Source organism: Chiloscyllium plagiosum, chromosome 20, assembly GCF_004010195.1.
Source record: "Chiloscyllium plagiosum isolate BGI_BamShark_2017 chromosome 20, ASM401019v2, whole genome shotgun sequence".
NCBI lineage: Eukaryota > Metazoa > Chordata > Chondrichthyes > Orectolobiformes > Hemiscylliidae > Chiloscyllium > Chiloscyllium plagiosum.
In genome coordinates this window covers 10129283-10146558 of record NC_057729.1, presented here as the reverse complement: position 1 = coordinate 10146558, position 17276 = coordinate 10129283, and the positions used below count along the sequence as shown (strand labels likewise).

The following is a 17276-nucleotide window of genomic DNA, read 5'->3' as shown; positions in this document are numbered from 1 at the left end:
AAGAGATTATTTTGCCTTGTAAGGGGTCACCCAATTTAAGCCAGAGATGAGGAGGAATTTCTTTTCTCAGAGGATAGTAAATCTGTGGAATTTGTTACTGCAGAGGACAATGGAGATTTGATCATTAAGTATATTCAAGGCTGAGCTAGACATATTTTTAATCAGTAAGGGAATCAAGGGTTATAGGGTAAAGACAGGAAAGTGGATCTGAGGATTATTTGATCAGCTATGATCTCACTGTATGGTGGAGCAGCCATGGTGAATGGCCAACTCTTGTTCCTACATCTTTTGATCTTATGGTCTTACATTGTCCCCCAGTCCACCTCACCACAACTGCATCTCTGGCATTAAATGGGTGTCTCATTGCCCTTGTATCTCCAGCTAATGAGAACAATCTTTCTTTGTCTATATCATTTAAATCTGTTCACCCTGCAAATCGTGTTCGTCTGTATCAAATCTTCCCTCTGTCTCCTGTGATCCATGGAGAACAACCTCAGCATCTTTGAATTAATCTTGAAGCTAAACCTTATCTTTCTCAGATCCATTCTGATAATTCTGCTCTGCATCTTCTCGAGGCCCCTCACATTCTTCCTAAAATGTGGTGAATATTACACCTGGGATTTTCTGCTGGACGTGAAGACAAGCTTCAAACAAATCTATCCAAATAACAATCTCTAAAGATCTGACATCTGACCTGTTTCCTTCCATTGGCACCTTTTGCAGACTTATTAGCCAGGAAGGCTGATGTAGTAATGATATTTAATGTGGTTAAGGTAGGAGGGTCAGTTTTGCAGGAAAGCACTAATGTGACCAATATGCACCACAGTTCACACACAATCATCAAGAAAACCATATTATGAGATGCAACAAGCAGTTTATTAGAAGTTAAGCATTCAAACTGAAAATAATTTATATCAATTACAATGTTTAAACTTTAAATTAATTAATATAAAAATGCATTGGAAATGTTGAGTGGAAATTCTTTTGCATACCAAGGGATGTTATACTCAGTATGGCAAGAGAAACTCCAAACCAACTATGCATAAAATATCAGCACCATTTGAATATAATAACTAAATCATCTCAATGGACATATGGGTATTTTAATAACACTATTGTGGTAAAGTAAAGCTACATTAGTAACTCCAGAAACAATAAATGAAAAGTCTTATTTTGTAATGACCTGACTATTGTGTGTTGAGATGGTAATCAGTGATGAGAGACCAATATCAAAATGTTCACATTTTGCAATCTAATAGTCAATGCAATTTGTACAAAGGCCTCTTCTCAAGTTCACTGCAATCATGGCAAACCAGTGAATATCAAGCTATTTTGATAGCCGATGTTACAATGTGTTTGCCTGCTATTTGGTAGCATAATCAGCAGGAGTGACAATGGTTGTTGACACACCAATGAAGGATCAGTGAGATACACAAACAGCATGATCGACATTACAATGCAACTGTCCATTATACCGATCAACGGCTGGACACTACATCGCTAAACATCCTAGGAAAATCTATCCAAAAACTGTTCCCAAGTAGAAAAAATAAACATAGAAATTAGAATAAATAATTAATCTTGTATATGATATAAACATTATCTGTACTCGCAGTAAACAATACAAATAACAGTTGTCATTGGGACACCGCCTTTCGCACGATCTTTAAAAAAAGACACATTTGAGTCTTCTTCACTCTGTTGTGGTCAATCTTATTATAGCTGATAGTGGAATAAGCAAATGTGTTCCAGTGACAAGTGGAGCACACCCTCCTTTATGTCTCGTATGGATTTGCATCTGCTTCACATTTATGCCTTACACGGAATGTCACAATAACGTGCTTTAACATTAGTTGCAAGTAGAATGAATATAACAAATCAAGTTCCAGACTTAGATTGTCCAGCAGGCATTTTGACTCAGCCTGAGTGAAAATTCATGCAATCAAAGCTGTTAATATATTTATCTCTTACAAGTGATGAATTTAAAAAAATACTGTTGGTTGTTGTCTAATCCTTTAACCAGTTGCAGAGTGAAGGTAACTGGGTTTTATAATTTCACCCTTTCTCCTTGGCAAAATATTTTGCACAGATGTTTTATCCTTCAAGAACAAACCCAGTAACATGGAAAGCAAATGTAAACTGAAGGATTACACTGTGATCCTAGAATGTGACAGAATAATGTAAACACAATATATTAAACAACAATTCTTCCTCGAGATAATGCTGCTCCTGAGGTTGAAAGTTTTATTCTTTACAATTCAGAATGTTACTTTTGATGAAGCCGACAAAAGTGACCCGATAATACATGTCCATTTTCCAGAAGTATTTATCTCGCAGGAAGTAGGTGTTCACTGAAGAGAATGGATTGGAAAGTTGATAAATTATCTCATAAAAACGAAGTTTACATTGTGTGTGTCTATGATTTGCTGTTAACTGTCTCCACATGAATGAATTCCATGATCAGAAATTGGGCAGGGCCTTTAATGTTAATTCTTTAACTAGCTCTCTACTTTGACTAAGCTCAAAAAGTACAGGAGCAGTGAATTTATCTAATAACCTAATGACTGTAGAGCCCTATACATGTAATAGTTTCATGATGTACTATGCCAAGGCACAATCATTCATAATATTATAAGATTTGTCTCTATATAGCTAACAGCCTGTACTATACAGCAACAATGGATAGGGGTGACATCAAAGGGTAGTATTATATGGAGCAAGGAGTAGCCTTAGAATTGCCCGTGAAAGGTTAGCAAGGTTTTAGATACAGAGAGAAGGTTTACCAGGATTACATCAGCACTGAGAGACTTCATTTCCTGAGGTGCTCAAATTTAGGTGGTCTTTCAATAGTGTAAATAACGAGAACTTGGTCTTTTTTGGGGAAGGGTCAGTAACAAGACAACACAGACATAAGATAATTGCAAAGGGGGAGAGGAGATTAGGACACAATCTTGATTTGCAGTGTCTGCCAGAAAGAGCATTTGAAACAGATTTAATAGTAAATTTGAAAAGGAATTGGATATATACTTCAACAAAGAAAAGACAAAGTACAGCGTTTTGGGAAAGAGTTTGGGAATGGGTCTAATTGGATGTATCATTTAAAGAGATAGCGCAGGCACAATGGAGAGAATGGTCTCCTTATGTGCTGCAAGATTTGAAAATAATGTCACTTGAAAATGAATATAATTACTTTTCATTACATCTTAGCTATTCTTCTAAGTCAAATTGCACATTAGAGCAAGCATTTGTTGAGGGAGCTCAGGAGCTTTTTGCCTTTCTACTATGCCGTCAGATGGGCAGCATAGACAGTTAAAATGAATATTCCCATATTTACAGTAACACCAAACTTCCAATCTCAGTGCTTTGAGTTGGAATTTATCCATCAATGAGAGAGGAGCAATAAGGTAGCCTTTGCTAATCCCCCTGATCTCTTGCATCCAGGCAACAGAGGCCAAAATGAATAACCAACGCAACTGAAACTGAGTTATCTTAAAATTCATGGGCAGGATTGCAAGGGTCTATATGGCTCGCAGATTAACTTGGACACAAGATAATCAGTTACTCAAAATAGAAACCTACTTTGGACCTTCATGATCCAGTGGTAGTTATATATTTATTGTTAAAACAAGGACACCCAGAACTAAGATCAAGAGGATTTATAGCAATTTCAAAAATTCCTACAACAGATGCTGTAACATGTCTCTGGAGAACACATTCAATTGGTACTATGCTGTCACTAATGTCTACAGTGTTTGAGTACAAAATTAAACTGCACTTCTTGTATGTATTACATGCGACTTCTTTTGTGATTGACAAATTCAGCCAAATAAAAGGGTTAGATTGTACAATGCTATTTGGCATTCAAAACTGTAACAAATCTGATTAACTTACTTTTGTGCATGAAGACAATATCAGCATCAACAGGAACGTGCCGGAATCTGTCATAAATTTGACTGATCTTATCAACTTTCTGTGTTGCCATATCGAGCCTGAATGGCAAATCAAAAATACTCCAATAAGTTCATTGCACAGTTCCATTCATACATGCCATAAATTTTAAGTACAATTTGCAATTTACTCAAAACAAACTTATGCAGAAATAATACATTAGACTCATGTCCTCCAGAATTGAAACCACACATTACTGGTTGTCGACGACAACAGCTTTTCTGCTGCTCTTGCAAATCTCTTATGTTAGTTCCAAGTTGCAAATATCTTTACATCTAAATTAATTCAGAACATTCCATTGTTTACAATATTTGCCTTTTCTCACATTGAACAAAGTGGTAAGGACTTACGAGTAAATCATAAAAGGTAAAGAGATAGATATATAGTTTACAATATTAATTACAGCATAGATTAGATTACTTACAGTGTGGAAACAGGCCCTTCAGCCCAACATCGACCTGCAACCCACCCATTCCCCTACATTTACCCAACACTAAGGGCAATTTAGCATGGCCAATTCACCTGACCTTTGGATTGTGGGAGGAAACCAGAGCACCCAGAGGAAACCCACGCAGACACGGGGAGAACATGCAAACTCCACACAGTCACCTGAGTCGGGAATTGAACCCGGGTCTCTGGCGCTGTGAGGCAGCAGTGCTAACCACTGTGCCACCGTGCTGTCCACATCTTGCACTTGTTTAGTACATCTAATAAAGAAAAAAGAATTATACTTGGTTGAAGTTTGCCTAAATTCATAATTCTAATCACATTCTGCTCACCTCCAAACTTTCTGTCCACCAAGTAGTTGTACTTTGTTTAGACCCTTCCCAACTGCACCAACTATCCGTTCAACATTGGTATCAATACCCAGTTTGCTGATGTCCTTGGGATAGCCTGGTTCAAGACTAGTGCCAGAAAATACCCAGTATGATCTCCCTGTGGGCATAAGTAAAAATGAACATTTTAGTTTCTGTTGGTTACATTCTTTAGGAACAGTTTAAAGTTATTTAGCCTAGAAATGACTATCAGCAATGAATGAACGAAAGCAACATTTGCATAACATTCCTCGATCTGCTTCTTAAGTGCGGTATCAAACCATTTAAAATAAACAAACTAATGACTGCATTAGAAGTGTAAACGGAGGCATCAATTATTCATTTGGTAAAATTGCAAACAGCAAAATTTAGACGAATATGTTTCACTGAAAAAATGAATTTCTTGCAAGCAAATTGAATGAGCAGTGATTGATAAGTGGACAAGAATTGAGACAACACTTAAGTAGAGATTCAGTATGGCATGGGGATGTAGCCATTTTTCATTGATAAGTAGTGATTTAAAAAAAAGTGGTGGTCAGTGCAAGAAACAGCGTCCTTACATGATCTGGCCTACGTATGACTCCAGCTTCACAGCATTGTGGTTGTCTCTCACTGCCCTCGGGGCAATTAAGAATAGGCAAAAATGCTGGCCTGGCCAACAATGCTCACATCCCATGCATTTATAAAACTAACAGCTCGTACTCAAATCTTGGAAGGAATACTATAGATTTCATATATGTCTGTACATGTGAGGTAACCTTAAAAACCGAAATGTTGTTGTGACTGAACTAACCCAGACACTGGCTTTGTTTTGGAACATTCGCTGGTCAATGGTTACCAAGAGTTCTATTTTTCTGCCATATTCAATGTGAAATCTATTCACACTTATTTATGAAAAGCTAAGCTCTTAACTTGCACCAAGTTTTTAAAACTAAATAAAAGAATGGTTCATCTGCACTCTTGATCTTTTACACGAAGCTTGCCTCAGAATTTGTTAATCGTATAGCTAAAATAGTATAGCCTGAGAACCATACTTAGTCAATAATTCAGACAAACCTGAGAAAATGTAGATACTATTTGTCCTTTTATCTTCAAAGGCAGCATCAATTTTGGAAGGAGCTTTTGGCCACAGCTTTGCAATTGGAATTGGTCCATTGATGACTTTCTTTGCTAATGCAAATTTCCAGACATATCTAGAAAATGTAAAAATAAGATCAGATGGAATAATACCCAACAGATACCCAGGTATTTCCCATTGTATCTTGGGAGAGGGCATTTTGGACTTGGGAGGAATGCATTGGCACTTCACCACAATATTGCCAGAGTTCCAAGGGTTAATTTATGGAGCCTATAAAGTATTTCCTTGAATAGGGAAAACTATTTGAATTTTTTAGAATTTTGGAAGAATTACTTGAAAAGTAGGAGATACTTGGTAAAGAGTCTAGGATAGGAATTATAATATCTAAAACTTAAAGCCTGCTCATTCAGGTGTGAAATTACACAAAAGACAGTGAAGTTTGAAATCCACCTATAAAATCACGCACTAGCTCAGTTCATGATATCGGTGATGACAGATTTTTGTAAGTAGGGGACTAAGATATATAGAGTGAAGGTGGATGAATGAAGTTACAATATAGATAAAATGATCATATTTTCATTGAAGGGAAGAATAGACTGAAAGGCCTCTTTTTGTTCCTTTGTTCCATGACCTCTCTCTGAGATCCATGTCACATAAAAATGCATGTTCTTTCTGCTTTCATATATTTGAAAGTGATGGATTGAAGTTACCATTACTCACCCATTTTTGAAAAAATGAAGCGTCTTCTTTATGCTCGCAACTGCATCATAAGTATCCACTTTGCAGACATCTGCACCTGGCTTGATTGTGGTGGTAGTGGTTGTGGCAGCGGTGGTGGTAGTCGGCACAGATGTTGAGATGGGTGCCTTTGATGTAGGGATGGTTGATGTTGGGCCAAATTTTCGTCCTGTATTCAGAACAAGGTCATGTGAGCATGTTTGTTTACTACCTGCAATATCTTCACTAAAAGGCCTTGAGCAACTGTCTTTTAGGATGAAACAATAAACTGGTCGTACCATAGAGATGCTGAATTCCTGCAACATCATCGTCGGATAGCCTGAAGTTTTCTTTGTATTTGTACATCGGGTACATCAGAGCATCTTCGACACTGGAATGATCTAGTCCCAGGGCATGTCCAAACTCATGAGCTGCCACTAAAAAGATGCTGTACCCTACATAAGAACAAACATCAATTGGTCATTCATCTAAATACAACTTTGTCATGTGACTCTCATTCTGAAAAAAAAGTCAACTGACAGAAACATGAACATATAAACATCAAGAAATTCATGACCAAAACTGACCACTGGGTTCAACCTGACTGGTTCCAGTGTAACTAATACGTGTTGATTCTATAATTCCAAGGATTATACCATTGCTTGATCACATTATCTGAGTGGCCATTTTGCATTAGGTGACCCTTACCAGTGATTGTTGTCACACCTTTTAGATATAGGTAAGACAAACACACCTAAAACCAATCCACTTAGCGTCATAGAGATGTAAAGCATGGAATCAGATCCTTTGGTCCAACTTGTTCATGCTAACCAGATATCCTAAATTAATCTAGTCCCATTTGCCAGCATTTGACCCATATCCCTCTTAATCCTTTCTATTCATATACCCATCCAGGTCCCTTTTAAATGTTAGTTATACCGAGTCTTCTCATCTAAAATCAACATACAAGCATATTTCAGCAAGAAGTAGTGGATGACGACCAGAGGCTGAACCTGGCTCATTTGTTCTCTGGTTCATTCAAAGAGTCACTGGTTTTGAAACCTTAACTCTGCTTTCTTGCACAGATGCTGCAAGAGCTATTGAGTTTTACCAGTGATTTTTCTTTAAGACAGTTACAGTTGGGAATCAACAGTTCAATGACTTGAATCAGAAATGGTATGTTTGCATTGAGTACCAACGAACAGTGATGCAAAAGTAGACAAATATTGGCAAAAGATGGAAAAGTTGACAGTTACCAGCATTCGGGCAGAAACCCCACTTTTTGTCTTCATCAAAGTTACTGGTGGTTGCACACCAGAGCTGCCCATCTGATCTGCCGTCAGTGGTGCAAGCATCATATGTTTTTCCAAAGAATGTGAAAGGGAATGAACACAAATCTCCATCAGAATTTCCAGCAATCACAGCATTAACTGTAAGAAAAACATTTTGCACCATGAGAGAAGGTCAGTATTAATCCATAATAGTACAGGTACCTCAAAAAGCACTAGCTCAGTAGGACAAAAATGTGAACAAATGAAAAGGGATTTAAATCACATTGCAGCAAAAAAACAAATTGCCCGGGGACACATGAATATTTGGAATGATCTTCCAGAAAGATAATGGAGCCAAAAAGTTCAAAAAAACAAAAATCCAGTGGACATTAGGGTAGACAAGATGAAATAGTGTAGGGGCAGCACTGATGGGCTAGGAAACAACTTCTTAGCCCTGAACTTTATTTCTAATGTCTTTGCTCCTCAGAGATTTCATTGCAAGAAAAATAAAATTTTGGACTCATTTCAGAATCTGAGGGCACCAATTTAAGTGGAAAATGACACTTTTAGGTAGTGAGTGGCTAGGATCTGGATTGCACTGACTGTGTGTGCAGTGGATGCAATTTCATTCGTGGGTTTCAAAAGGAAATTGGATAAGCAACTGAAGGGCAAAACATAACTGCAGGCCACCAGGAAAAGGTGGACGAGTGAAATCAGCTGAGTTGCGATTGTGGAGAGCTGGCAGTGACACAAGCATTGGAAGGGCTTTTTTTCCATGCTAAAACCATACTAAATAATTCTATCACAGTCTGTATCATTTGTTAAAGTTCTCTCCAGTTTTCACTCCATCTCCTGGTAGACGCTGACCCCACACTGAAGAGACATTCCAAAGGAATCAGCACTTTCTAGTGCCTAAATCAAGTGACACTTTCTTATGTATAATTCTAGACAATGAATGCCACTGGTTATTTGACCATTGCAGCAGCACAAACTACTGACTCACTCAGTCTCTAGAAAAAAAACTCATTTCCAAAGCAAATCTGCTATTTTGTTCGTTTCTCAGTCAAATTAAAACCCCAAGCTCTCTCTACCATTCTATCTGACAAAACGGACTATTGATTATTGACAAAGTTTTCTAACTATGAATCAATACCTGGATTGGGGCAGAAACCATATTTTTTATCCACATCAAAATTGCTGGTAGTGGCACACCATTTGTAGCGATCATCACGGCCATCAGTTGTGCACTGGTCATAACTCTTTCCATTAAATATAAAGGGGAACACGCACGGTGAATTGTCACTGTTACCACTAAACGTGTATATCCCTGGACAAAAATTAAGAGAAAATAGAAATTTAAGTAAAACGGCAATGTACAAAGTGTAATTCTGATACTATTAAGCTTTATGAAGCTCTGACATGAAAAAGAACAGTAGCTTTGGAATCCTATATGTAATAAGGGTAATATCCTTTTGGTTAAATAATGACGCAAATTTTGTGTTGGTCCAGGAGTTCAAGATTCACTTCACCTTCCGAGTTTCCGTTTGAAGTCCCTTCTACTGGTATCAATGATCTCTGATGCATCCAACCACATGCATGGACTCTACAGCAGGTGGAAAAAAGTGTGGTGCTGGAAAAGCACAGCTGGTCAGGCAGCATCCAAGGAGCAGGAGAGTCCATGTTTCGAGCACCAACTCTTCCTGATGAAGAGCTTGTACTCGAAATGTCGACTCTCCTGCTCCTCAGATGCTGCTTGACCGGCTGTGCTTTTCCAGCATCACACTTTTCAACCCTGATCGCCAGCATCTACAGTCCTCACTTCTACAGCAGACGGCTCAGTGCAGTGATCAGAAATGGTTCTTCAGTTAGTCCTCCAGCCTTTATAATTCCTCTGAAATTATTGATTAGCTCCTTGGCTGTCTCCTGGGTGTGATCAGGTTTTCAGCAATGAACTAGGGGATATCAGAGATTAAAAGATTTACTGAAACCTGAAAGCCTTAGGTACTTACCTTCTCTGTAACAGCTCAATAGATTTTATTTGGCTGTTTCAAATATTCAACCACATCTTACAATGGTCAGTGGTTTATTTCTGCCTGTTGTATAAGGGAATAAGGGTATGAAAAGGATAAGACAGAGTAGCGCCTTAAACATCACATACCAAAATGATGTCATGTACCTTAGGACCTTGGACAAGTAAGGCAGAACATCCAGTCCACCATGTAGTCTCTGTAGCACTGTCTAATGTAGCCGGTGGCTTCTTGTTCAATACAAGAGCTTCTTTTAGTTAGACCAGTAAATGGTTTTCTTTACTGCACAAAACCAAAAGGCTTTGTAGTTTCCTGCACTTAAAGAGGATGGGGACAGCAACACTACACCATGGTGAGATGCAGGCCTGGGTTCACCCGCAAATTCAACATGGTGAGCACGACAGCCTATATAATACTGATGTTGGTGCATGTAAATTCCTGGAGCTGAAAATGAGTTTTTAGTTTTTCAACACTGTGTAGTACTCTTAACATTTCAACAGTTGTAAGTTTGACCTCACACCAGGTGAAACTGCCTTGATAACAATTGGAACAGAAGTTTGAATCGAAAACTGAGGCAAGTAAACCGTTAACTATACCACACATTAGAAAGGAGTCCGCAAGGTCAAAATTACTCACGTTCATTTGGGCAGAACCCATATTTCTGGTCTTTGTCAAAGTCTGCAGTTGTGGCACACCAAATATATCCATCGTCTCTCCCATCTGTGGTACAGGTCTTGTATGTTTTCCCATCGAATGTAAACGGAAAGTGGCAGAAAGCTCCATCAGCATTGCCAAAACGGGTTTTAACAGCTACAAGGAAGAAGTTTAAAATGTTAGGACGAGAAATGGAGGAGAAAGAGTTCCAACACCCCCTCAGTATGTGAACATTCCTGATTGCTACAGTGTTAACACACAGGACAGGAGGTTCATAATATTCAAAAATCAGTGGAAAATTATTTGCGGAGTCATTGCATTTTAGAAAAGCAATAGAAGGCCATTCAGCCCCTCGAGTCTGTTCTGCCAATCTGGATCTTGGATACTCATCTAGCTTAACACCATTTTTTTCTGTGCTATCCCCACATTCCTTGGTGAGATTAATGTTTGTTACCTGCACCATCCCCCAAGGTCCAGAACTCATCCTCATCGAAATGTGCATCACCATGCAGGCTGCCATAGACATTGTTGCCTGGTGGATAGGCATGTGCCAAGAGACCATTGTATCCATCAAATGGATATGCATCTCCGTGCCCTTGAATTGAAACACAAAAAATATAATTGTGAATAGAGATATAGAAATTCATAAGTTCCTTCAACAAGCATTGAGTGAAACAGCTGGAAAACAACTTAGCGATATTTCAGCTGGTATTCAAATATCTAATCAATTAAAAACTATTTAGGTTGCTTAACTTGGACTGAGGAAGAAAACATAAACATTTTAGATAATTTGCCTATGTTGACATAATATGATAAGGGCACATGACATCTTGTGCTCCAGACTAGTAATCTTACAGGGAGAAAGTGAGGACTGCAGATGCTGGAGCAATCGGAGTCAAAAAGGGTGATGCTGGAAAAGAACAGCAGGTCAGACAGCATCCGAGGAGCAGGAGAGTTTTGGGCATTAGCTCTTCATCAGGAATGTGATTCCCGAAACGTTGACTCTCCTGCTCCTCAGAATGTGCCTGACATGCTGTGCCTTTCCAGCGCCTTTTCTACCCTTAGTAATCTTATAACCTGGACACAACTGGAGCCATGAACATGAATTCAAATCCTTCTAGGGCAGCAAAGGAACCTAAACGTAATTAAGGGCTATTAAGAATGGTGGCAATTCCAGATGATTTTGAACACTCATCTGGTTCATTAGCTTTTCTGGGGGGGGAGGAAGAAAATCTGTTGCTTTACCAAGGCCAAAAAAACTCCAAGATCCACAGCAAAGTGGGTGATTTTTAACTGCCCTCTGAAATAGCCTAGCAGGGTTAGATTTAGATATTAAATTCTGCCCTTTTCAGTGTTGTCCACATTCCATGAATGATTATGTAAAATCTGATGGAATACTGGAACATTAACACTTGAGATGCTATTGTGTTTGTCTACTTACATTCTCTGCCAAATCGAATCATGATGTCTGCTTCGCCGCTGTAGATTTGAGTGAATGTCAATGGAGTGATGTCACTCCACAATTTAAAGGCACGAACAAATGCGTCATCAACAACAGATGGGTCCAAGTCGGGGGTGTAGACTGTAACTCTGTTTGGGGAAAATATGACACCATTAAATGAAATGCTAAGTTAGCAGCAAAACAACATAACACATCAAGGGGCATGGGGACAAAGTGGGAATATTTCATTAGATAGAAGGTCAGTCATGATCATATTGAATGGTGAGCAACCTTTAAGAACCAATTGGCCCAGTCCTGTTTCTAGTTTCCATGTTTTAGTCCAGCTTCTTCAGTTTAAGCAACTCCGTATTCTGTGTTTACCTGTAAGTTAAATCAGTGTGGTCCCATTTCTCGTCATCAAATGTTTTGTAGTTCAGCACATCAGGAACACCACATCGAGGCCGCTTCATGGCAGTGAGTGTACCCTTATCCAGTTTTCCTGTTTCAGGCAAACCCAAGGTTTTCTGCATTTTTAATATGGCTGGTTGGAGACTGATCAATGCATTGCCTGTGTTTTTTAAATTCAGGTACCCAAACCTCTTCAAGTAATCCTGTAAAATAATAAGACCCATAAGGTTAAAGTGATTTCAATAGTAGCAATGCTATTGGAGTAAGCATTAATATGGAATGCTACTAACTCTATTGAACATCAAACACTAGAGTCATATCCTGCTTCTTTTTTCATTTACTTGTATTCTTCTTAGCCTCCTTTCTTGAAGGAACAGCTTTTATTGCCACACACGCATGTTCAAGGCATGCACAGACTTCTGCATACTTTCAAGCAAAATTTTCAACATAATAACCAAGAATTGGAATATTTTTTAATGTCTCTCTTCTTGAGTTTAAGGTTATTGAGTCCAACTGTAGCACTTCCTCTTGCCAGTCTAATTTGAACTTTCTTGATCAGTATATGTCAGCACAACACCTGACAATCCACATATCAGCTCCACCAACTGGGGAAGTGTGATAGAAATTAAATTACTTTTATCCCATTGAAGATCGTACCAGTGCTACTGTGTGCTGGTATAATGTCTTTCTGGTGACTGGGCTACACAAAGCTAAGCAGGTTAAACTTCAAGTTACAGTCAATTGTGCACAACCCATGTGGAAGAATCTAATTGTGTCCAGACAAGTCTTAACAATATGATATAAATAGTTTTATATTTTGTTCACAGGACACCTCAGCTGAGGTTTTGAACAAGTCTCCTGAAATGCACAGCTTTTGCCACTTTAAGAGTGCTTATTATGGTTTAAATAAATCTGAAAATATTTGGCTAAGTAAGAAAAAATTACTGTTCAAATTATTAATTTAACTGGGGAAGAAAATTCTTATTTGGAGCTAAAACATTCAATTAACAAATTATGTAATGATGTTGCAATTGCTGGAATGACTAACTATGATACAATCTGTCACACAGCATAATTCGTGGACCTGATTGAAGAATCTTGTGTGAACCTCTGTTTTTCTACATTAGCCACTAGATTTTTCAGCTTTAACTAATTCATACAATCAAACAGCTGAGTATAATCCACCCATAAGCATCCTCCAGAACATTTTTGTTGTCGTTCCTCTCCAGGTGCTATTTCAGCTGGGATTTTAAATAAACATAATGCTCTTATTGAGATTTAGCTCTGGGAGGCGGGGAACAATAACTGAGATCACATCCACATCTGAACCCCTGTACTGGGGCTTTTCCAAAAAGCAAGCTGCAATCAGTAAGAGAAATCTAGCCAGAGTTAGGGCTGCTGAGGCCCATTGTATACTCAACTGCTACTTAGATGAGATTAACTAAGTTAGTAAGGACTGGGGCCAAAGCAGAATTTCATTTTTACTTGACTGGCTGGAGACTGCTGTGACAACTCTATGTTCACATGACTTGATTGCAGAGCTGTCTTCATTGTGAACACCCTCACTTTCATTCAGATAATTCTTGATAAAACATCACTGTTAGGACCCAATGAACAAGCTCATGGGGAGCATAAATACTGTCATAAACCCAATCTGTGGAATGGTCATTTGCTGTACTTCACATTCAGTCTAATTCTACGAAAATTACTTTAAAACGTTTCTGATTGCAAGAGAACTAAATAATTATCAGTTCAGTTGATATCAGGAGTTCTTCTGCCTTCCTGGTAGCACAGCAATGCCAACAAATCCAGACACTGACAAACCATTTCCCTGCTTCAAATTGCTTTGGCTCCTCTTCCATTTTGGAGCAATGTCGGACCCTTCTTTTACTTATCTCGGGCTTTTTGATGTGTCTGGGACAATGGATTTTGCACAACATTTAACACTTTTTCGCAACATTTCAACAACCTTTCATGGGCTATGAAACCCTATCTGTCACTTATCCCTCTTCAGTTATTTGGGGCAGTCTGACAGACGGGTGAGCCCACCCCACGATGGACCTCGGATGAAGTTGCCACAGGGGTCATTTCCTTGCCTACTCTTCTGCACATCTCCAGCGTCTCCTGTTTTTTTCTTTAAACATCTAGAAACCCTGGATTTTCTTCTTAACTCCGGCAAAGCCACAGCTCCTAATGATATTAGCTAAAGATTGAATCACGCCGGTATCTTACCATCGCCAACTCGGTGTCGGTCACATTCTGTTCCCCAGGGAATGTCACCAATGGGGGAGCCATCGGCGCAGTAAAGGAGCTGTGCGCCAGTAAGGCAACACTCAGCGCAACTCTGATCAGCATCATGTTGGGAGTACAGCAAAGCGCAGCTCGAGATGTCTGACTCTCGGGATGCTTCTGTTCTCCGGTGCTGAAGAACGGATTATTTATACACACACAGAGCTACTGACATCAGAGCCATGACTCAGATCAAATCAAAACAGAATGATTAATGGGCTTCCTTGGTGAGGAAACCGGGCTCTGGGCCAAGGGAATGAACGTTCAAAACATTTTTTTGAATATTCTTGCAACATTTGAATTAATTATTTATACCCCCCCCATGACTAAAAAGAGCCACCTCTTGCCGCAGCCAAAGGTAACAATTTGCATTTGCATTAACAGCAGCTGTAAAATGTTCAATTACAGGAACTTCATTCATTCATTCATTTCATGGATACATGTTAATACACATTCATATATGCCGTTCCAGGGAAGAACGGATGAAAATTTTAGACTTTTTTTTCTCAAATACGTTTACATTCAACAACATGGACTCAATCGTCAATAACTGAAAGTTCATGTGTCCTGGTTAAGTGTTTCACTGTTTTTTTAAAAAAATGTGGTCCTGTACCGCAGCCAGGATGAGAATCTAGATTGCAAACATTAACAACGTTTATCTTTGTACAGAGGCTGCCAGAGCCGCTGAGTTTCTCCAGCACTCTGGTTTTGTGTCTGAATTGAGGATGGTGCTGCAGAGGTCAGGGCGCCTCGCCAGATGTTCAGACCTCCACCTCTCTGCTCCCCACCGCCCCCCAACCCCCGACCAAAAACACAGCCTGTTTATTCAGATGGCGTTTCACGTACCTGCCAGTGCTGTCCACACTCCTGGTTTGCAGATGCCGCTGTTGGACTGGGGTGTACAAAGCTAAAAATCACACAACGCCAGGTTATAGTCCAACAGCTTTATTCGGAAGCACTAGCTTTCAGAGCGCTGCCCCTACATCAGGTGGTTCACGAAAAGCTAGGGCTTCCATATAAACCTGTTTGGACTATAACCTGGTGTTGTGTGATTTTTAATTTTGTCCACTCCTGAACAGCAAGTCCACATGCTCACTGTTGTTAAATGACAGCTAGCCTGTACTCGACTGAGCATCTCACATAGGTGGGAGCATTGCTCTGATACAGGGGAACAGATGAGATCTGCAGCACTGTCTTCCTGAGATCGCGCCTGTTTATGAACACAATATGACAAAATAATCTTACAGTACAAAATAATCTTACAAAATACTCTACCATCTTAATGTTCCAGCCAAAGCAAAGTTTGCCATTTTTCCCCCCCAGGAATCTGATATGCTGTTAATTGCAACTATAGCTACACACTTGCTCAACATTTTTTTGATTTGACCTTTAGTTTATCAGGACTTAGATCATTGCCACACCAGGGAACGACATGAAACACAATCAAAATACTGCAGGTACAGAAGAAACTGAGCAGGACTGGCAGCATCTGGGGATAGAGAAATTTTGAGTCCAGTGACCCTCCTTCAGAACAATACTCGGGACGGTCACTGCTCTTCAGCTCTGAAGCAGACTCAGTGCAGACTCGAAGCGTTAACCAAACCAGAGGTTGCTGGAAAAGCTCAGTCGGTCTGGCCGCATCTGTGCAGAGAAATCAGAGTTAACGTTCCTGAGAACGTTAACTCTGTTCTTTGTCTCCACATAGCCAGAGCCACTGAGTTGTTCCAGCAATTCCGTCTTTTGTTCCAGATTTCTAACTGCAAGACTTTGCTCTTGTTTCAGGCGTGTGCCTATTGGAACTGGACGAAAGTGCGGACTGCAGATGCTGGAGATTAGAGCCGAGAGTGTGGTGCTGGAAAAGCGCAGCAGGTCAGGCAGCATCCCAGGAGCAGGAACATCGACATTTCGAGCAAAAGCCCTTCATCAGGAATTATTCTTAGAAGCTGCCTGACCTGCTGTGCTTTTCCAGCACCACACTCTCGGCTCTAATCTCCAGCATCTGCAGTCCTCACTTTAAGTTGATTTTAACCTTACTGCCAAGCCCCTTCCAAGAATACCTACTTTGATGAAGTTAAAAATCACACAACACGAGGTTATAGTCCAACAGGTTTAATTGGAAGCACACTAGCTTTCGGAGCGACGCTCCTTCATCAGGTGGTAGATGAAGGAACGACGCTCCGAAAGCTAGTGTGCTTCCAATTAAACCTGTTGGACTATAACCTGTTGTGTGATTTTTGACTTTGTACACCCCAGCCCAACACCGGCATCTCCGATTCATGAATACTTTGATGAAGTTCTCCTCCTCTCTCTACAAAGATCTCAGTGAGTCTGTCTCTCTCTCTCTCTCACTGCAACCCCCAGGTCATCGCCTCTGCCTTATTGTAACTGCACCCAACAATCACTTCTGCACAACACACCGCCATTATTGATCACGACAATTCATTGAAACCCAGATTGGAGGTAAAGGGAATCTCTATCGGAAACTTGCCGGTACGAGTGCATAAAGGTAAGGGGCTGAGTGAGAGAGGACTCAAATGGCTTCCTGTCCCTTTCATATTGTTGAGAGACCTGACTAATGTTTAAAGTGCTCCCACAATGAGTTACCGTTTAAAAGTAGTTAGCTCGATG

The 17276-nt window shown here is 39.7% G+C and overlaps 1 protein-coding gene across 1 annotated transcript; it reads right to left on the bottom strand.

Moving 5' to 3' along the window:
* Window positions 1-857: 857 nt before the first annotated feature.
* mmp9 (matrix metallopeptidase 9) lies at window positions 858-14792 on the bottom strand. Its single transcript, XM_043710164.1, has 13 exons — window positions 14592-14792; window positions 12333-12562; window positions 11952-12100; window positions 10965-11105; window positions 10493-10666; window positions 8983-9156; window positions 7815-7988; window positions 6858-7013; window positions 6562-6748; window positions 5820-5956; window positions 4728-4884; window positions 3892-3989; window positions 858-2351 (listed from the first exon to the last, which is right to left on the bottom strand). The coding sequence occupies exons 1-13, from the start codon at window positions 14715-14717 to the stop codon at window positions 2245-2247; spliced, it is 2010 nt and encodes a 669-aa protein (XP_043566099.1). The 5' UTR covers window positions 14718-14792; the 3' UTR covers window positions 858-2244.
* Window positions 14793-17276: the final 2484 nt, after the last annotated feature.